Here is a 22,219-nt window from a genome sequence, read left to right as displayed (position 1 = left end):
GATGTTCCACCCGAAAGTCCATCCCCTTTAGGGAAATGGACCACCTTAGCAACTTGGGATTTTCGCTTCTCATCTGCATGAGCCAGCGAAGGGGTCGGTGGTCTGTCTGAATCAGGAAGTGAGAGCCAAAAAGGTATGGCCTCAACTTCTTCAGAGCCCAGACCACAGCGAATGCTTCTCGCTCAATGGTGCTCCACCGCTGTTCCCGAGGGAGGAGTCTTCTAGAGATAAAGGCCACAGGTTGGTCTTGGCCATCGTTGTTCAGTTGCGAGAGCACAGCGCCTATGCCGTGCTCAGAGGCGTCTGTCTGCACGATGAATTCCTTCGTGAAGTCAGGTGTTGCAAGCACCGGAGCGGTGCACATCGCGTGCTTCAGGGTCTCGAATGCCTCTTGGCAAGCAGCCGTCCCGATCACTTTTCGTGGCTGCTTCTTGGACGTCAACTCAGTCAAGGGGGCTACGATGGTACCATACCCCTTGACAAACCGGCGGTAATATCCAGTGAGGCCGAGGAAAGCTCGGACCTCAGTGTGGGTTTTGGGGGGCTCCCAGGCCATGATGGTCTCAATCTTGGCCTGGAGGGGTTGCACCTTACCCCCGCCCGCCAGGTGTCCCAGGTAGACGACAGATCCCTGTCCAATCTGGCACTTGCTAGCCTTGATAGTCAAACCATCACGTTGCAGAGCTTGTTGTACCTCCTGGAGGTGCTGCAGATGGTCCTCCCAGGTGCTACTGAAGACAGCTATGTCATCCAGATACGCCGCTGAGAAGGACTCCAGGCCAGACAGCACCTGGTTCACCAACCGCTGGAAAGTGGCCGGAGCATTCTTGAGCCCGAAGGGCATCACCCTAAATTGGAAGTGGCCCTCGGGGGTGGAGAACGCTGTTTTCTCCTTTGCTCCATCGGCCATGGCAATCTGCCAGTACCCTGATGTTAAGTCGATGGTGCTGAGGTACCGGGCTGCTCCCAGCCAGTCAACCAACTCATCTGCCCGTGGGATCGGGTGAGGGCCTGTTTTGGTGACAGAGTTCAATCTCCCATAATCCACACAGAACCGCAGTTCTGGTGTGGTGCCCGGTGGTGCCGCTTTCGGCACCAACACTACCGGACTAGCCCTCTGGCTGCTGGAAGGTTTGATCACCCCCAGCTCCAGCATTTTGGCCACCTCACCCTGGATGCTGTTCTTGACTGGATCAGACAGCTGGGAAGACTTGGTTTTTACAGGGGGGCTGTCCCCTGTGTCCACATCATGGGTACACAGGTGAGTGATTCCAGGCGTGAGGGAGAACAACAAGGCGTACTGCTCCAACACCTGGCAGTAGTCCCTTTGTTGCTCTGGGGTCAAGGATGGGGAGAGGACTACTCCCTCCACCGATCCATCCTTCTCCTGGGCCACCAGAAGGTCAGGAAGAGTCTCACTCTCTTCTTCCTCGCTCCCATCCGTCACCATGAGGAGAGCAAGCTCAGATTGCTCATGGTGTGGCTTCAGGCGGTTGACGTGGAGAACCCGATTGGGCTGTCAGGGGGTCTTCAAATCAACGACATCGGTAGTCTGGCCTCGTCGCGCCACAATCTCGTACGGACCAGTCCACCGGTCCTGGAGGGCACCAAGCTCCCCAGGTTCCAAGACCCACACCTTCTGTCCAGCGTCCAACTCCACCGTCCGAGCGTTGCGGTCATACCACTCCTTCATGACGGCTTGGCTAGCCTCCAGGTTGTCTGAGGCTTCCTTCCACAGCTTGGCCATCTGGCTGCGGAATGCCAGCATGTAGCTGACGACATCACAGGGAAGCTTCTTCGAAGTCTTCTCCCACCCCTTCTTCACCAGGCTGAGGGGTCCCCTAACGGGGTGGCCATAGAGCAGCTCAAAAGGGCTGAACCCGACTCCCTTCTGCGGCACCTCGCGGTACGAAAACAGCAGGCAAGGGAGGAGGACGTCCCACTTCCGCCTCAAGTCCTCTGGCAGGCTCCGGATCATCCCCTTCAGAGTCTTATTAAAGCGCTCTACTAGCCCGTTAGTCTGGGGGTGGTAAGGAGTGGAGAACCGATAGGTCACTCCGCACGCCTTCCACATGGCCTGCATGTAGGCCGACATGAAGTTCGTGCCCCTATCTGACACCACGACCTTGGGAAATCCCACTCGGGTAAAAATCCCCAACAGGGCCCGCGCCACCACAGGTGCAGTGATGGTCCTCAGAGGAATAGCCTCCGGGTACCGAGTGGCGTGGTCCACTAACACCAAAATGAACCGGTGTCCCGCAGAGGTCGGAGGGTCCAACGGCCCAACAATGTCAATTCCGACCCGCTCAAAAGGGGTCCCGACCACCGGGAGAGGTTGCAAAGGGACCTTCACTTTAGTCCCAGTCTTGCCACTCGCCTGGCAAGTCAGCAGGTCTTGCAGTAGGTGTCAGAAGCAACTCTTATCCTGGGCCAATAAAAATGCGGGACCAACCGCGCAAATGTTTTGTCCTGACCCAGGTGTCCAGCTAAAGTTATTTCATGTGCCAATTCCAATAGGAAGGCCCGGTAGCATTGGGGGACCACTAAGGCCCTCGAGGATCCATGCACTGGAACCTTAGGCTCACTGTAAAGGAAGTCATCCTCCCAGTATACATGGTAACTGCCGGCCTCTTGATTGGTCGCTTGGGCTTCGGCCTGCCGCCGCATGCCGTCAAGCGTGGGGCACTCTCTCTGTGCCCGACAGAATTCCTCCCGGGTAGGCCCTCCTTCCACATGCCTCTCGGCAAGGGTCGGCAAGTCCCCCACGGGAACAACATCCACCTCCGCGGACTCCGGGGGTACCTCCGCGGGCTCCCCATCCATCACACGGGGCATGTCCTCCACAACATTCTCCTCTTCCTGACCAGCATTGGGCTGGGCCGTTGTCTCAGGCTCCAACCCGTGTTGAGTCCCTTGCCGGGCAGCCATGGACCTCGTGACTATGCAAGTCTATCCTGGTAACCCCAGCATCTCAGTGTGGGCTCTAAACTCCACTTCTTTCCAGACGGTGTGTTCTAGATCATTTCCTAGTAAACACTCCACAGGCAAGGCAGGGCTCACACCAACTCTCAACGGGTCTTTATCTCCTCCCCACTCAAAGGGAACTTGAGCCACCGGATAGTGACTCACACTGCTGTCAGCCAATACGGCCGGATGGAACACATCAGGGATCACTTGCTCACGGGACACCAGCCGCCTCACTACGGTGGTCATGCTGGCACCCGTGCCCCTCAGAGCCTCCACCTCCTCCCCGTTAATCTTCACCCTCTGCTGGTACTTAGCAGTGTTAGAGGGTAGGGACGTCACTGGGACCATCTCTATCCCCGAGTGAAACCAGGGTCAGGCCTGCTCCATGACAAGCGCAAGACTAGCCACTCCGGGGCTCTTAACCTCCTGTGGGGGCTGGGGGTCTCTTGCGACACTTAGGATCGCCCTTGTAGTGTCCAACCTCCCCACACTCGTAGCAACGGACACTTCTTGGCTGCTGACTCTTGTCAGGGTAAGTGGGCTTTGGGGAACTGGACGGAGGTGGGATACCTACTTCTCTCCCAAACTGTCTAGTTTGTGGGCCTTGTGAGAACTCCGTCTTTTTATCTCCCCCCTCTTTCTTCTGGGGGAAACCCTGTCCGCCTTTCGGGCCATCTCCCCCGGGGCCCTTGTGAGACAAAACATTTATCCAAGAGGTGCTCTCTCAAAAATAGGTTGTACAGGCCCTCATAATCATGCACATCGCTGCTACGCTCCCAACCATCCAGAGCCTTACGGGCATAGTCAAAAAAATCTACCCAATTTTGCGTGGACAGCTTATGGCTGCCACGGAACTTCTGGCGATACCGTTCTGGGTTGAGGCCACACTTTTTAAGTAGCGCCTCCTTCATGGGGGTATATCTGAATTGGTCCGCCTTCTCTAGGTACAGGAAGGTGTCCCTGACATTGGGAGGTATGTATCGGTACAGGCCACCTCCCCAGTATCTTTCATGCACCCCATGGGCTGTCAAGGCCACCTCATACGCCTCCAACCACTTGGCGATGTCATCCCCCACAGTGTAACCCGTGATCACATCTTTGGGTACATAAAACTTAGGCCCATGTAGAGCTTCTGGTACGCTGCCACCATTAGCATTCCCTGGCGCACCTAACTGCAGTGCTCGCAGATCCAACTCCTTAAGCTGAACCTCGTGCGCCAGCTTCTTCTCCTCCATTGCAAATCTCCTACCTTCCCTTTCTCTCTCCTTTTCGTGCTCCAGCTTGGCAAGCTCCCACCTCAATTGCCTCTCCTCCCTCCTGTCCTCATATTCTTCTGGCGACGCACTCCTCCTAGACCCTACACTACTGCCTACCCCGGAACGTCTCCCTGGTAGCAAGTTTTCAGTAACATCAATATGCAGTAGGTCTAGCTCTTCCTGTGCACCCGCCTCCTGCGGTGCGCCATCCCCTCTCCCCTCTGGGTGGGCCTCTACCCATGCCCTCAAGGCTGCACAGAGCTCCTCTCCTTTGGCTCTCCGCCCACCAGGCACCCCCATCTCCTGACAGAATTCTCTCAGCTGCCTCACTGTATACTCTTCAAGGTTGGCTAGCTGGAACTCCATTTTGACAGGTGAGGACCCAGATATCAAAGGGAAAGACACTAGGACGTAGGCAACAGTATCGGGTTAAAACAGGACTCCGCACACTCAATTTAGACAGTGGGGGGGTCAATTGATACAGCTAGCATACACAATAGGCGTCCAATTGCGGCGCCCACTGTCTCACTGGAGGGTGCTGTATAGCCACAGGTCCTTATCCCACCGCGGGCCAACAATGTAGGAACTGGGGTCACCAGTTCCCCACGGGGTAGCTTGGCGCGAGCAGGTAGGCACCCGAAGCTTAGGTGTAAAGTGACCATACAGCACACACATCCACTGGGACAGGAAACGCACGCAATGACTGACACCACACAAGTGAGGTTGAGTAAAAATCAAATAGCTTTTATCTAAATCAGAATCAGGGTAATCAACAATCCCGGTATTCATCAAAGCAGTTCATTAGAAATAAACATGGCATTTCAGTAGAGCGCTAAACATGGCATTTCATTAGAGCGCTAAACATGGCATTTCATTAGAGCGCTAAACATGGCAGTAGAGCGCTAAACATGGCATTTCATTAGAGCGCTAAACATGGCATTTCAGGCAACTAGTCAACTTTTCATTAGGCAGAAATAAAACCATCTGGCAGGCAGGGGTGAACATTTCCTTCAATCTGGGTAGCATTGGTAATATCCTTGGGCCCAAAAATAACCTGCACGTCAGGTAACTGCTCAGCCCTTCATAAGGCAGTAGTTATCAGGGCCTTGGACCGGTTTACTCCCCTTCCTGGGGCAAGTGGGGGCCAACAGGGCCCAACGATGGTCTTCCCCTGGGAGGGGCGAGCTCCGGGCCTCCCTCTGGCCTTCCGCCCTCCTCCCCGGGGGTTACCTGTTCATCCGGCCTCCTCGGGGCCCTTGCGGCGGTTTTCAGCAGGGCGGGGGATTGCTCTCGTAGGAGCCCCTCCCACCAGCCGGGTGCGCTTCCCGGTGATGTCCGGGCTGGCAGGGGGCCTCGTAGCAGGTTCTGCGGGGAACCGAACGTCGTGGGGCCTCTGGCGGGTCTTGGGACGGCCGGGGGCCCGCGCTATCATAGGGATCGGTCTCCTGGGGCCCGGGGACCGCTTGTGGTGATCTCAGCAGAGGCGCGCCCGCAGCCGCCAACAGCAGCGTGGCCTGCGGGGGCGCGGCCTCCCGATCGGACAGGAGCGCCGCGGGGGCGGAGTCCAGGAGGACGCCCCCGTCACGGGATGCAGGCAGCAACCTCAGGGCCTGGCGCGGCCTACTTTCGATTCCGGCGGCCCTCTCTTCACTGAGGGCTGTAGCAGGGGACAAACAACCACTGGGCCCACGCCGGGGGGGGCGCCCCGGTCGCGATGGTGGGGCCCCGTAGTTCCCCGGGGGCCCTGGAGATGACAGCGGAGCTGGGTTGAAGTGGTGAGTTTGGCTACAGCGCCACAGGGGAGCAGGGCAGGCCAGGCAGGGCAGGCCACACACAACGGTGGCAAATCAGTACACGGGGCCCCAGATGGAGTCAATCAGCGCAGGGGTGATACAGTGCTGATACCTGGTCGATCCCCCAGCAGTCGTGTGGAAAATTATAGGGTCTTCTCGGCGCTTGTTGGTTCCTGCGCCCTTGGTAGAAGGTTTCTTGAGGGGTGGGGGGGTTGAGTTGGTAGCTGAAAGCAGGTTAGTCAGTCACTGCAGGTCGTCCCTGGGTTCCCCTCCCGCCGGGCCAGATCAGTGGGCTAGTCCAGTGTTCCTCACACAGCTTGGAAGCCAGCACCTAAGCCCTGTCACTCCCAGTGGTATAGGTCCCTGACTAGGCCCTACCGCCTAAGTCTCCTGCGTAGGTTCCCCCTGGTCAGTGTCGCCCCAACTGACTAAAAAGTTTCCCACTTTCCCTTATGTATGCCCAGGTCAGGTGACCACTCTCTAAGGCGGCACAAACAAACCCACCCTTGTTCTAGAAAGTTCCAGGAGCTTCCCTACTCTAACTATGGGAGAAAAAAGCGGCTGGTGTGGCAACAATGTTGTAGGGTCCCAGCCAGCTCCTGGCGACTAGGGTGCTACTAAAAAGACCACTCTGCAGTAGCAGGGGCCTGTGGCAGCCATGTTGGGAGAAGAGAGCACCTGCACCTTAGCATTGATTAGCAATGGGAAGGCGCTCGGAGACCTAAGGCCAACGAAAAAGAGGATGGAAAAAATGAGGCAAGGGCAAACACACAGGGAAAGACCACCCTAGGGCTGACAGGTCTAACAAAGGGAATGCCGACAACAGAATGCCGCTAGTCCTGTTACTTTTTGGTGCAGAGGAAGGACAAAGGACTTTATCCTATTTTAGACATTTGCCCTCTAAACCTCTTCTAAAGAAGGACAAGTTTAAGATGCTCACCCTGGGGCAAGGTTGGTCTGTCCTGAATCCAGGTGACTTGATGGTGGCAGCAACGCCTATTTCCATATTCCCGTACTGCAGTCTCACAGACGTTACTTTCGGTTTCAGGCAGGCCAGGAGCATTTTCAGTTTGCAGGGCTCAATTTCAGCCTTACCAGTGCCCCTTTGGTGTTGACGAAAGCGATGGTAGTTGTCATTGCCCATCATTGAAGGATGGGAATGCCAGTATTCCCATACCTCAACCACTGGTTGATGAAGATGAGATCGCCTCAAACAGTTGTCAACCTTCTACAGACTACAAATGACCTGTTGACACCTCTGGGCTTTTCTATCAATGTGCCAAAGTCACACTAACTCATTTACAGAGACTCCTTTTCACTGGAGCTACCCTGTACACTGTAGTGTATTGAGCTTTTCCTCTGCCTCAACAAGCCTAGGATATTCCGGCTATGATCCCAGTGTTCCAACCTTTGACCTGGATTTTAATGAGAATGGCTCTAAGGCTTCTTGGCCTCCTATATCTAGCTAGTGGACCATGCCAGGTGGAACATGCAGGTTCTCTAGTGGGATCAGAAGTCTCAGTGGGCTCAGCAACAGCGGAGCCTCTCAGATTCCATCCGGTTGTTGGAGGAGATTGAAGTGGTGGTTGCTGGATGGCAATTGGACCAGTGGCATACCCTTAGCCCTACCCCACCCAGAGCTGATGATCATCGCGTATGCATGGCTGCTGGGTTGGGAACGGCATCTAGGAGAGGTGGAGATCAGAAGACTCTTGTCTAAGTAGGTATCCCTCCTCCACATCAACTTGTTGAACTTGTAGGTGATTTGCTTGGCACTGAATGCCTTCCTCCTATCCATCAAGGGAGAACAGGTACAAGTTCTTACAGATAACACCACCGCCAAGTGGTACTGCAACAAGCAGGGCAGAGTGGGGTTGTGGGTTTTGTGTCAGCAGACTCTGTCCCTCTGAAACTGGATGATTCGTCAAGGCATTTCCTTGGTCATGCAACTCTTGGCAGTTTCTTTAAATGCTAGGGCAGACCTGCTCACCCAGCACTGCCAGGGGATTACAAATGGTGGCCACACTCAGAGGTGGAACAGGGCATCTTCCAGTGATGGGGTGAACCCTGGTTCGATCTTTTTGTCACTGCACCGAATGCGCAGTGTCCAAGCATTTGTTTATTGGGTTTCCAAAGGAAGTTTTTGCTCTGAAAAGTCTTTCGTCTGGATTGGAGCTCTGTACTTTGGTAGGCCTTCCCACCTGTATCTCTCTTGCCAAAAGAACTGAAGAAGATCAGGAATGACCAGGCCCAGGTCATACCAGATTAGGCCAGAGGAATGTTGTGCCAAGGACTTCTGGCCATGACCATCTGTCCTAGGATTCTGGTGACTCTTTTGGGGGATGTCCTGTCACAACAGCAGGGCAAAGTTTGTTATCTGTGCCTGCACAACGTACACTTTCATGCAAGAAGAATGAACAGCAACAATTGATGTTCTTCAACCCCCCCCCCCCCGCCACCCCTGGAAAAAGGAGTAAATCTCATTCTGGCAGCTAGGCGTCCCTTCACTAAAACCATTTATGCGGGACACTGCTGTTTGGTGTCTCCCATTGTTACTAGCCCAGCAGGGCCTTTCTGTGGCAACAGTTAAAGGCTATTTCTCAGCATTATCTGTTTTTTAATGCCTTTCTGATCAGCCATCTCTGTTTAAATCAAAAGCTGTGATGCATTTTTTTCAAAAGGACTGATGCATATATTCCTGCCCAAACACTTTGTGAAGCCCCTGTGGGACCTCAATCTGATTCTCACATTCCTGATGTGCACCCCATTTGGGCCAATGCATAATTGCCCTCTGAGGGTGCTCACATTGAAGACAGTGTTCATCAATGCAGTCACATCAGCTCAGCACGTGAATGAGTTGTAAGTGCTTTCAGTCTAGCAACCGTACACCGTTTCTTTGCGGATAAGCTAATGTTAAGGACTAAGGCAGCTTTCCTTCTGAAGTTTATAACACGTTTCCACATTGGGAAGTCTTATCACCCTGACAGCATTTTTTTCTCCACCTCATCTATTTAAATAGGAAGAGAGATTACATCATTTAGATCCGAAGAGCTCTGAGCTTTTACATTGATTGCAGAAAAGACTACTGAGTGGGCAATCAGCTCTTTGAAGAGTTCTCTTGGACCCAGAAGGAAAGAGCTGGGCCAAATACAAAATCCAGATTGTTAGACGGCGACCTCAGAGGAGCCTGGAAGGGGTCCTGACTACCCTGAGACCCACCCTCGAAGTATCGTAGCCGGGCACTGGCGGGAGATTCCCCAGGGGGAGGAATCTCGTATCTAGGATCGTACTTCTGGCACCACACGACACAGAGTGACCACACCGGGTATTCTTAGAAATCAATCTTTATCAAGTAGGTTATCACTGCAAATATGTACAAGGTGAGCACGGGCTCAATGAGTCTCGGAAGGGGTAGGGGGTAGCGGGACAGTCTCTGGTAAAGGTTCAAGGCAGGGACGTATCCGGCGCACAGCTCACAATCCTCGAGCTGGGGGATACGTTGTTGTAGTCGGGGTCCGGCGGGACCGTGAGAGTCTGTGGGAGCCGCGAGTCTCTCAGCGGGCTCAGGTGCAGGTTCGGAGGTCTTACGAGTTTCAAGGAGCCGCGAGTCACTCAGCAGGCTCTGGCACAAGGTCGGAGGTCTTACGATCTTCAAGGAGCCGCGAGTCACTCAGCAGGCTCAGGTACAAGTTTGGAGGTCTTACGATCTTTAGGGAGCCGCGAGTCACTCAGCAGGCTCAGGTACAAGTTCGGAGGTCTTACGATCTTCAGGGAGCCGCGAGTCACTCAGCAGGGCTCAGGAGGGTCCAAGTTCCAGGAGCCGCGACCACGTCGGCAGGCTCTCGTTGTTCCAGCGTCGAATCTGCCGGACAGACCCAGAGCACCCCTTTTTATAGGTCGACCCCTCTTTGATGTCCGGAGTCTGTGCAGGCAGGGGTCTTGTCACCTGGGGGTCGCTTGTCGGGATTTCCTGCTATTGTCTTTTGATCCTTTCAGGGCCGGGTCGGGAGGAGTCCCAGACACCCAGCAGGCACGGAGCCAGCCCTCAGGGAGGCCGGAGGGCCGATCGAAACCCATCGTCCCAGGGGAGTTCAGAGGTGCGATAGAAACTGCTCCTCCCTCTCTCATCCCCTGGAAGCGTGATGTCCTCCAGCCGGAGTGGCGCCTCTAGGCCCGGGTCGCGCTGGGGCCGGGCGGCCATCTTGGTGCATGAAGTGGGCACGCGGGCCCGGGGTGGCCGAAAGGAGAGAGGCCATGGACGGGGATGTCCGGGTCGGTGCGTGTGTCCTGGTGGGGAGGGTTGGCTGGGCCGTGTGCTTGGGCTGCAGGTACCAGGTTTCGGTGGTGCGGGGGCACGTAGGGCCATTCTACGAGGCCGGGTCCAACACGCGTCCCCCCCAGCTGAAAGCCGGAGAGAACTGCCCATCATCTTGGGGGGTTCTCTTCGCTGAGGCGGAAGAACCGGGAGAGGCCGTCAGCGTTGGCGTGGTCCGTACCAGGGCGGTGTTCTACGGTGAAATCCATCCCCTGGAGGGAGATTGACCACCGCAGTAGCTTGGGGTTTTCTCCTCGCATCTGCATGAGACATCGCAAGGGCCGATGGTCAGTTTGGACTCTGAAATGGGTGCCGAACAGGTAGGGTCGTAGCTTTTTGAGTGCCCAGACCACGGCAAAGGCTTTGCGCTCTATGGTGCTCCATCTCTGTTCTCGGGGCAACAGTCGCCGACTGAGGAAGGCGACGGGCTGGTCTAGGCCTTGGTCATTCACTTGGGACAGGACGGCCCCAATGCCATGCTCGGAGGCATCGGTCTGGACTATGAACTCCTTGGCGTAGTCGGGAGCCTGGAGGACGGGGGCAGTACACATGGCCTTTTTTAGGGCATCGAAAGCTTCCTGGCAGGCAGCCGTCCACTGCACTTTCTTTGGCTGTCTTTTAGACGTGAGTTCTGTGAGGGGGCCGACAAGGCTGCCATACCCCCGAATGAATCTTCGGTAGTAGCCAGTGAGTCCCAGAAAGGCTCGGACCTCCGTTTGGGTGGTTCCCAGGCCAGGATGGCGTCGATCTTTGGCTGTAGAGGGGCGACCTGGCCGCTCCCGACCTGGTGCCCCAGGTAGATTACGGATCCTTGCCCGATCTGGCACTTGCTGGCTTTTACTGTGAGGCCTGCCTGGCGCAGGACGGTTAGCACCCTCCGGAGGTGCTGGAGGTGCTCACTCCATTCTGAACTGAAAACAGCGATGTCGTCCAGATATGCCGCGCTGAACTGCTCCAGCCCGGCCAGGACCCTATTCACCAGTCGCTGGAAAGTGGCCGGGGCATTTTTCATCCCGAAGGGCATTACGCGGAAGCGGTAGTGCCCATCGGGGGTGGAGAAAGCGGACCGCTCCTTGGCCCCTTCGGTGAGCGCAATCTGCCAGTATCCGCAGGTGAGGTCGAAGGTGCTGAGGAACCGGGCTGCCCCTAGTCGGTCAATGAGTTCGTCGGCTCGTGGAATGGGGTGGGCATCGGCTCGGGTAACGTCATTGAGCCCCCGGTAGTCCACGCAGAATCGGAGCTCGGGGGCGACACCAGGGGCCGCTGCCTTCGGGACCAGGACCACGGGGCTGGCCCAGGGACTGTCAGAGGGCTCGATCACCCCCAGGGTCAACATGTTCGAGACTTCCGCTTGAATGCAGGACCGGACCCGGTCAGGAACCCGGTAGGCTCGGTGTCTCACCGGCGGGCTGTCCCCGGTGTCCACGTCGTGAACACACCAGTTGGTGACCCGGGGGGTCAGGGAGAAGAGGTCGGAAAATTGTCTTAGGAGCTGGCGGCAGTCCGCTTGTTGCTGTGCAGTGAGGGCTGGGGAGAGGTTCACTCCTTCCACGGAGCCATCCTGCTCCTTGACACACAGGAGGTCCGGGAGGGGATCCGACTCATCTTCGGCCCCGTCATCGGTGGCCAGCAGGAGGCTCAGTTCTGTCCGCACGAAGTGAGGCTTGAGGCGGTTCATGTGCAGGACCCGGAGGGGATCCCGAGGCGACTGGACGTCCACCAAGTATGTGACTTGACTCTTCCTCTCAACCACTTTGTAGGGCCCAGTCCATCGGTCCTGGAGGGCGCCAGGCTTCACGGGGGCCATGACCCACACCTGCTGGCCCGGCTGGAACTCGACCAGAGTGGCATTCTGGTCGTACCAGCGCTTCATCTCTTCTTGACTTGCCTCCAGGTTGGCCTCGGCCAGTTCTCGGAACTTCCTGGTCTGGTTCCGGAGGGCCAGGACGTATTGGAACACATCTCGGGGGGTGGTCTGGGGTGCTGCCTCCCACCCTTCCTTAACCAAACTGAGGGGACCTCGGACGGGGTGTCCATAGAGTAATTCAAACGGGCTGAACCCTAAGGACTTCTGGGGGACCTCCCGGTAAGCGAACAAGAGGCAGGGGAGCAGGACGTCCCACTTACGCCGGAGGGGCTCTTCTAGGCCCGCGATCATCCCTTTCAAAGTCCTATTAAACCTTTCTACTAGGCCGTTCCCTTGGGGATGGTACGGGGTGGTGAACTTATAGGACACCCCACATTGTTGCCACAGGGACGTCATATATTTTGAGATAAAATTAGTGCCGCGATCGCTCACGACCTCGCGGGGAAAACCCACCCTGGAAAAGATCCCCATCAGGGCCCGGCCCACCACGGGGGCCGTAATGGTGCGTAGGGGAATAGCCTCCGGATAGCGGGTGGCGTGGTCCACTAGGACCAAGATGAAACGGTGACCTTGGGAGGTGGGGGGGGTCCAGTGGTCCCACGACGTCGATTCCGACTCGTTCAAAAGGGGTACTGACGACCGGGAAGGGTTGGAGGGGAGCCTTGCGCTTCCCTCCACTCTTCCCACTAGCCTGGCACGTGGGGCAGGACTTGCAGTGGACTTCTACCGCTGCTCTCATTCTAGGCCAGTAAAAATGGGTCACGAGACGGCTGTAGGTCTTGTCCTGACCCAGGTGGCCGGCGAGGGGGACGTCGTGGGCTAAGCCCAGGAGGAAGTCTCGGAAGCGGAGGGGTACCACCAATACCCGTCCGGATCCCAGCTCCACCGACTTCTGCTCACTGTACAAGATGTTATTTTCCCAATAGATTCGGTGCGTCCCGGTCTGGTCACCTGCGGCTTGGCCCTCGGCCTGGCGCCGCAGCCCGACCAGGGAAGGACAAGTGGCTTGCTCCCGGCAAAATTCTTCCCGGGTGGGCCCGCCCTCGTGGCACCACTGGGCCAACTCGGGTAGATCTCCCAACTCGGGGACCGGGGCGGGGTCGGATGGTGCGGGTTCGTCGCGGGCGACGGACCCTTCTGATGGGGGGACGGGAGGACCCTCGGCGGGGACTGTTCTGGTCTCTTCGATCGGGGTGCTTTCGACTTCTCTCCGGGGAGTGAGTCGGGCTGACATAGATCGGGTGGTGGCGCACACCCACTCGGGGAGTCCCATCATTCCTAGGTGGGCCTTGCGCTCGACGTGCTTCCAGGGAGAACTCTCCAGGTCGTTCCCTAAGAGGCAGTCGACCGGCTGGGAGGTTCTTACGGCCACCTTGAGTTTCCCTATCACCCCTCCCCACTCAAACGGCACCAGGGCTACCTGACACATACTTTCCCTATTGTCTGCGGATATCACGGGGCAAAAGACGTTGGGGAGGATTTGCTCCTCGGGGACTAGGTGCCTGAGGACACCGGTGATACTGGCCCCGGTGTCCCGCAGGGCCTCTACTTGGTGGCCATTGATCTTGACGAGCTGCCCGTATTTCTGTGTGTTGGAGGGTAGGAGGCTACCAGGGATCATCTCCCTATCTCCCAGGGATACTAGGGCCATCGCTGCGGGTTCCCACTCCTCGGCTTCCTCAACCTCCTCCCCCAGGGCTACGTTGGCTATCTGTCTCGCAGGGGTGGTAGGGGAGACTTGGGTGGCCATGGGGCACTCTGGGTCATTGGCGTAGTGCCCGGGTTTCTGGCAACGGAAACATGTGACGGTCACCCCGTGTCCCCGTCTCCCAGGGGGCCCTGTCACTGGTGGGGGGGGCGCCGGGAAAGGTGGAGGTTGTGTCTTCGGGGGGCTAGGCTGGGACTCTCTCGGCCCTCCCTGGTTCCCTCCCCCTCTCTGGCGGGGTGGTCCCTGACTGGCTCGGGGGTACTCTCCTACCATGCCCCGGGAGACCCGGGTGTTGGTCCAGCGGTCGGCCTCCACAGCCAGCTTCCGGGGATCTGTGAGCTTGCTGTCAAGCAGATGCTGACGTAGTTCTATGAAGCAGTTCGCAGCCAGGTGTTCCCACAACATGAGGTCAGTGAGTTCGGCAAGGGTGGTGACTTTGCTGCCCTTGATCCACCCATCGAAGGCCCGACTGAAAAAGTTTACATACTCCACCCAGGTGGTGCCCGGGATCTTCCTGCAGTCCCGGAATCGCTGACGGTACATTTCTGGGGTGAGGCCGTATCTTGTGAGTAGAGCCTCTTTCATGTGGCTGTAGGAGGTCTGCAGGGAGAGGGGTAGGTCGAGCAGGGTGTCCCTTCCTTCGCTCAGGAACCGCCCCCACAACCCCGCCCCCCAGTCCTTCTGCGGGATCCGATGGGAGGTCATGGCGACCTCGTAGGCCCGGAACCATTGCTGAATGTCATCGTTTTTATAATATTCTTTGACCACATCCTTGGGGATGTGGACCTTCTGTTCCGCGGGGGAGGCCGTCTCTCGGTTTCCCGGGGGCCTCCCTTCCTCGTTTCTGGCCTTGAGCTCGAGTTCCTTCAAGCTGCGTTCGTGCTCCAGTTGGAGCTTCCTTCCTTCGTGCTCCCGTTGGAGCTTCTTTTCTTCTAGTTCGCCTTGTACACGCATTTGCTCTACTGCTAGCTTTTTTTCCGCTAACTTTAATTCGCCCTCGATTTTGAGTTTGGCTAACTCGAGTTCATGATTGCGACTTCTCTCTCTGTCCGCGAGCTCTTCCGGGGATAGGCCCCCGTCTGGTACGATGCCTCGCACCTGATTGCTGCTGCTTTCACTCTGGGGGGGTTCGGCTTCGTCGGGGCGCTCCCCCGTGCCTTCCGGCCGGGAGGCCCCGGTCTCCACCCAAGTTTTCAGTGCTTTCTGCAAATCTTCTTTAGTGTTGAGACCAGTGGTAGCGATTTTAAGTTCTTTGCAAAATTGCTTTAGCTCTTTGTGTGTATATTCTTCTAGATGCTCCACCTGGAACACCCTGTTGGCGTTGGTTTCTGCGGGGCTCACGGTGCTTCCTTCTGCCATCTTTGTCGGTAGCGCTTCCGTTGTTCACGGTACGATCTCTAGGTGATGGGCCCGAATCCCGTCGCTTGCCACCAATGTTAGACGGCGACCTCAGAGGAGCCTGGAAGGGGTCCTGACTACCCTGAGACCCACCCTCGAAGTATCGTAGCCGGGCACTGGCGGGAGATTCCCCAGGGGGAGGAATCTTGTATCTAGGATCGTACTTCTGGCACCACAGGACACAGAGTGACCACACCGGGTATTCTTAGAAATCAATCTTTATCAAGTAGGTTATCACTGCAAATATGTACAAGGTGAGCACGGGCTCAATGAGTCTCGGAAGGGGTAGGGGGTAGCGGGACAGTCTCTGGTAAAGGTTCAAGGCAGGGACGTATCCGGCGCACAGCTCACAATCCTCGAGCTGGGGGATACGTTGTTGTAGTCGGGGTCCGGCGGGACCGTGAGAGTCTGTGGGAGCCGCGAGTCACTCAGCGGGCTCAGGTGCAGGTTCGGAGGTCTTACGAGTTTCAAGGAGCCGCGAGTCACTCAGCAGGCTCTGGCACAAGGTCGGAGGTCTTACGATCTTCAAGGATCCGCGAGTCACTCAGCAGGCTCAGGTACAAGTTCGGAGGTCTTACGATCTTTAGGGAGCCGCGAGTCACTCAGCAGGCTCAGGTACAAGTTCGGAGGTCTTACGATCTTCAGGGAGCTGCGAGTCACTCAGCAGGGCTCAGGAGGGTCCAAGTTCCAGGAGCCGCGACCACGTCGGCAGGCTCTCGTTGTTCCAGCGTCGAATCTGCCGGACAGACCCAGAGCACCCCTTGTTATAGGTCGACCCCTCTTTGATGTCCGGAGTCTGTGCAGGCAGGGGTCTTGTCACCTGGGGGTCGCTTGTCGGGATTTCCTGCTATTGTCTTTTGATCCTTTCAGGGCCGGGTCGGGAGGAGTCCCAGACACCCAGCAGGCACGGAGCCAGCCCTCAGGGAGGCCGGAGGGCCGATCGAAACCCATCGTCCCAGGGGAGTTCAGAGGTGCGATAGAAACTGCTCCTCCCTCTCTCATCCCCTGGAAGCGTGATGTCATCCAGCCGGAGTGGCGCCTCTAGGCCCGGGTCGCGCTGGGGCCGGGCGGCCATCTTGGTGCATGAAGTGGGCACGCGGGCCCGGGGTGGCCGAAAGGAGAGAGGCCATGGACGGGGATGTCCGGGTCGGTGCGTGTGTCCTGGTGGGGAGGGTCGGCTGGGCCGTGTGCTTGGGCTGCAGGTACCAGGTTTCGGTGGTGCGGGGGCACGTAGGGCCATTCTACGAGGCCGGGTCCAACACGGATGGATTGACCTTTATATGAAGATCTGCTCCAGAATGGCTAAGAAGCATCTCTAAAAGGCCTACAGGCCCTTTCCACCAGCACCAAAGCTGTTCCCACCCCATTGGCATTTGGAGTGCCTGTACTGAACATCTGCCAGGCTGCAACGTGGACTGATCTGGTATCTATTCACAAGGTGAGGAATCTGCGGTGGAAGAATCCATCAGAGGAACAATGTTTCTTACATTTGGTAGCGCTCTTTCTGTTGGGCACTCTAGCTAACCACAGAATCTTCCCCAACTCATCCTCCTCCCCATTGTGTAGAGTGGACTTTTTTGGTCACTATTAAAAAGATTCCAAAATAGAAACCTGCATACTGGCACAATCTGATTACTTCGGGCACTCCCTCCGATGGTGTGGACAGATCTCAGAAAGAAACTGGCGTTGACTAAGGGAGGTGGCAGAAATATTGTGACCCCAACATCACTTCTAGGGCAGGATGGACCCGATAAAGAGCCACATGATGTCACCTACTGAAACGCTAGGGAATTGCTGAGAAATATCTCTGGATTCAGTTTGGACTCCGGGTGTATTCACAGGGTGAGGAATCCTCGGTTATAGAAAGTATCCACAAGAAAGAGCGTTACTGAAGGTAAGTAACATGTTCATTAATAACCACAGTTGACCATTCAGTCTTGCAAAATTTCCCATTAATGCCACGGAATATTGCTCATAATTGCTAGAGATTATTGCCTGGCATTGCGAAACGATAGCACCATCACTGCAGAAAATAGTATTTCTTCTTTTACATACTTGATGTCGCTATGTGAGCTTGGTGGCTTTCCCCTCTCAACTGTATCTTTGAAGAGTTAAGGCCCTCCCCTCACTAAGAGTGAGTTCACATGAAATGAATGATGGGAGTTGTTGTGCTTCCTCTCTGTGAGCTCCAACATGGAAAATACAGTTAAAAATAAAACAAACTTCTATATTTGATTTTTTAAATGTTCGAAATAACTACACTGAAACCTTAATTTGTCTTTTCTTAGCCCTCCGTATGCATCACTGGCGGTAGTGGTGTGAGACTGCCTTGCCTTTGGGTTTTCAAATCTTCGTCTGGATTTCTTGCTCCTGAGTGAAGTATGGCTAGCACAATGCCAACCATAGAAGCTGAGTATATCAAAAATCTTCAGCAGCAAATCTACTTCCTGGAGCTTGAAGCCAACTTTCTATATCCTTTCTTCATATATTGTGATGTATTGTGATGTATAGTACTATTTGCGTACAGCTTACTTCCCCTTTGTGGGATCTGAAGAGCTTACCTACAAGGAGAACATATGCAGCGCACAGGATATGAAGAGTGCATGATTGCCCAGAGAAGTGCTCTTGCCTTGTCTTAGCTGAGTGAAGAATGATGGATGTAATAGATACAGAAGTTACAATTGTGTTGGGCGTTGGCACTGATTAGCTCTACAGGGGGCACTGATTAGCTCAACAGATCCTTAGAAGTTATAACATTCCAACCGTTCCTTTCTACTCTGAGGCGGAAGGATGTCCATTGAATTATGGTGGTGCCGCAGGGCAAGCCAGCTGTTGGAGGGAGGAAGGTCTGAGATCCACTTGGAGGACTCAAATACTGTAATTTTATGTATGATTAGGTAGAAATGGGGGGATGCAGAATGGATCTCCAAAGATATACAGCGATTACGGTCCTCCTTTTCACCAGCTGGAAGGTAGGTCTCAGGCACTATGAGTAGCCACCCACCTAGTTTAGTAGAAGATGGTGGTGAAGTGGTAATTCTGAGTGAAGATGGGAGGAATGATTATCCTTGAAATCCAAGACCGGTTTTACCTACCCAGGCAGGCTGATATGGTTATCCCAGTAAAAAAGGTGATAAAACCTAGGACGATAACCCCTGAAGGCCAATTGCAGCTATAGCTAACCAGTGGAGATAGCAGGAGTGTACCCAAGCATGATGATCTTAATAGAGGTGGTTATGAGTGCGGTATGGGTATTAATATAGAGCTTACTACCCTTGACGAGGTGCTGAAGAGCTTTTGGACTGGTAGCACACCATTCTTCGGGAACCCAGTATCAGTGATGTAGTCAGATATAAGGGTTATCATTAGTCATACTGTTTTCATTCATAAAATTGCAATTTCTGATATTATTCTCACACCTATTTTTCTAACATTGTGCAGATTCCACACGTAATATTATTTTCATGTGCTAAAATGAATGTGTGCTTCACAGAATCAATATTATTGACTTGTCTTCTGTAGGATACCAGTAGTCTTGCTGTTTGTGGTCTAGTTGTCATGCTGTTTGTAGTCTAATTGGCAATTCTGATTGTAGTCTAGATGTCCTGCCATTTGTGCATAGTAATTCACTCCAGTACTTTTCAGATGGACTCTGTAATAAAGAACAAGATAAAGTGCCATTTACTCTAGTGAGTAAGGGCAATTAAAGATAAAGAATAGAACTGTGTTTGGACAGCAAGTTACTGATATATTGACTGATATTTAGGGTAACACAATCATGTGTGTTTCTAGTCGACGCACATTCCAGAAGGATCTTATTTACAAAGGGCTATGTTTAGTAGAGGACTAGTCATGGATCACAATGGTCAAAGCCATATGTTGTGATTTGATCCAATATGTGCGTTGATAGCTAATAGGATTGACTAATCTTTAATGCATGTATAGATGCTAAAGTACAAAACACACATACATGCACTTCAGCCAGTACACCCATTGAAATATCAATTGTAATAATGGCACTGTGTACACAGACAGTCAGACATACAAACCCTAAAACATAGACCAAGAAAGGCAGTATTATCCAAACACAAAGATCCAACAGATGGACGGGCACCCAAGCCCAGACACCAACAGTTGTATATACTATGGGCCACATGTACAACATGTTTTAGCCATTGCGAACAGAGAATCAGGCTGTTTGCGACCACTAAAGATCCTTTTGACATGTACTAACCATATTTTGTGAGTCAGCAACTTATTACCGACTCGCAAAATAGGGTTTTTGAGTCGGTATTAGGAAGGGGCGTGTCAATGGCATCCTTTCCTAATAGCGAGTTTCAAGGGGATGGGTGAATGTTTTGCGACCGCAGTGGAGTCACAAAACATTTGCAGTTTACCGCATACTTCAAGTAGGTAGTAAGCCACTCGCAAGCAGGAAGGGGTCCCTAGGGGACACCTTACCCTTTGTGAATGATAGTGAAAAAAACTTTAAGAGCAGGCAGTGGTTCCACAGACCACTGCCTGCCTAATCTTAAAAAATATTAAACTGAAGGCTCAGGTTGAAATGGAAAAGGCGAGCCGAGGATGTTGTGCAGGCAGTCAGTCAGAGTGATGTACTTCCGGGTGGTCCAGGTATGATGTGGTGCAGAGAAGTAGAGCGTAATTTGCAGCAGAGGAGCACAGAGTGATGTGCCCCCAGAGCGACGAGGTGATGTGCTGCTAAGGGGCCATACGGTGATGTGCATTAATGAAGCATATAGTAGATGTGTCTCACTTGACCAGAAGGTGATGTGCCAGAAAAGGAACACTGGTTGCTGTGCCTCAGCTGTGGATGCCTCAGGATAATACTGGGTCATATGCAGTGGAGGGCACATGGTGATGTGCAAAAGAAATGCATGTCCTCTCTTACATTGATAAGGATCTATCAAGTCATTGACTTGAACTCCAGCAAACAATACATTTGTGGGCCGTGATCCGCGATACAGCCCATGTCAGAAAATATTGTGGTCTAATGTCTGTTCCGACCCTTATATTAACTATATTAATTTCTTCTGAATTTTGAACATGCAAAGAGGTTTCACGGATTAACCCACGCAAATATGGTATTACAGGTCATTGATTGCACCACGCCCTTTTCATCAACAACAGGCCGCCAATGACACCTCCATGGTGTGGACTTTATTTCCCGGACACCACTGAGGCTCAAATAATTACAGAAAGTGTACTCTACAGCATAATTAAGGCTCCGGAACCAGTTTACTGGATATTTGTTCTCTTCAGATCACCCAGTAATTTGTGAATTTGATTCTTAACAATTTCAAGTTTATTTGCTTTTGCTGTGAAAATTAAAAAATTTCAGATAATGCAGAGTATACCAAGACCCATGCAGGGGGAGAAATATTGAGTCCTTTAAAAGGGCAACAGAAAAAAACAGCAGGGGCATACAGAGAATATACTCTGGTTGTCCTGTTTGGCCTCAAATGCATTTCTTGACAAAGACTTTACACTTTTCTCCAGGACATTCTGAGGAGCAGGTTTCCTTCCTTCAACCTTTCCCCACTTTTTCTGTTTCCATTTCTGACAGAAAGGGGCATATTATCAAGAACGGCGATAACATTACCGTCGCTTTAGCGGCAGGAAACTGCCGCTAAATTGGCGATAAAGGGCTTGATAATATGCCCTAGATAATTCCAATAGAAGCCCAGGTTCTGGTGCGATGGACCACAAACCTGGGCTTCTATTGGAATTCTCTTGGGGATATTATCAAACCCCTTATCGCCGCTTTAGCGGCAGTTTCCTGCCGCTAAAGCGGCGATAATGTTATCGCCGTTCTTGATAATATGCTCAAAGAGTGGTGAATGTGCTATTGGTCAGGCCTGGAGGCAGGGGCGTAGGAGACAATAAAATTCTGGGGGGGACAGGGACAACCTTGTGCACTTTCCAGTGACCCTATACAAATCACCGCCCGTTAAACAAATACAATTGCATACTTTCGAAGTGAAATATTGAGAAAAGCAGCCATGTAGTCACAGTTTGCATGTATGCTTTATTGTTATTTACATTCATATAGTAATGAGACCAAATGTTTAAAAAAACATATATATGAATCTTGCATCTTAATGCACAAAGCAAACAAAGGCCGCTGACTTAGGGTGGGGGCGTCGTGTTTGCAAGTGCATTATGGTTTGAACAGTACCTGCTGCTGCATTCCTGGTCTCCAGCAATTTTCAGGCAACAATAAAAATGTGAAGCTAACTTTGGTGATTAATGTTCTTTTTTTGAGAGAGATCGAAGGCTTGTCTAGTGAAAGTTTTAATTCAAAAGGTCAGTGAGTTACTGCTTTTGTCTGAGATATTCTTTTGGTATTTGAAGTTTATAAGTTAAAATCCTAACATTGAACAGTGAGCTATTAACCGTCATCAAAGAGCTGCATAAAAACTTCAATGTATAGATTGGAACGTTATGATTTTTCCCCAGTCTTCTATCCTAATGTTGGAAAATGGGTTCATTAGGATAGAAATCAATTCTGATTATTGAAGAGAACCCCCCAACCATGGTGTTATGTTTTACATTCCGAGTTTGTGTTTCTCTAGTGTTGCAAAGCCGCCCTAGGCACTCCCCAACTTTTTGCTGACTGGTACTGGTGGTACCTGACTGACTTACCCTAGCCTCTGCCTAAACAGCCAGTTCTATTCTGAAAGAGGCACTTAAAAATACAGTGAAAACACCTACATACACTATGGTGCACTGTGGGTTAGGGTACCCCTATGATTGGCATGACCTCTCCTATAAGGCCCTAGTACATAATAGGGCAGGGGGATTAGAACTACTTTTAAGTCCCTAGAATATAATAGGGCATTGCAGTTTAGAGGCCAGCAGCCCTTTCTGCGCTTGCATGTGTGCACTGATGAAGCC

At 53.3% G+C, this 22,219-nt stretch overlaps 1 protein-coding gene across 1 annotated transcript in view; it reads left to right on the top strand.

Moving 5' to 3' along the window:
- LOC146820871 (uncharacterized) overlaps window positions 1-22,219 on the top strand; it is a 589,956-nt gene that overhangs the window by 12,579 nt on the left and 555,158 nt on the right. Inside the window, exon 2 of the mRNA XM_085611692.1 lies at window positions 17,593-17,774. Coding sequence (XP_085467818.1) covers window positions 17,686-17,774 — 89 coding nt within the window. The 5' untranslated portion in view covers window positions 17,593-17,685. The remainder of the gene's footprint in view (window positions 1-17,592; window positions 17,775-22,219) is intronic.

The sequence above is a fragment of the Triturus cristatus genome, chromosome 6, assembly GCF_964204655.1.
Source record: "Triturus cristatus chromosome 6, aTriCri1.1, whole genome shotgun sequence".
Lineage (NCBI taxonomy): Eukaryota > Metazoa > Chordata > Amphibia > Caudata > Salamandridae > Triturus > Triturus cristatus.
This window is presented reverse-complemented; position numbering and strand designations above follow the sequence as displayed.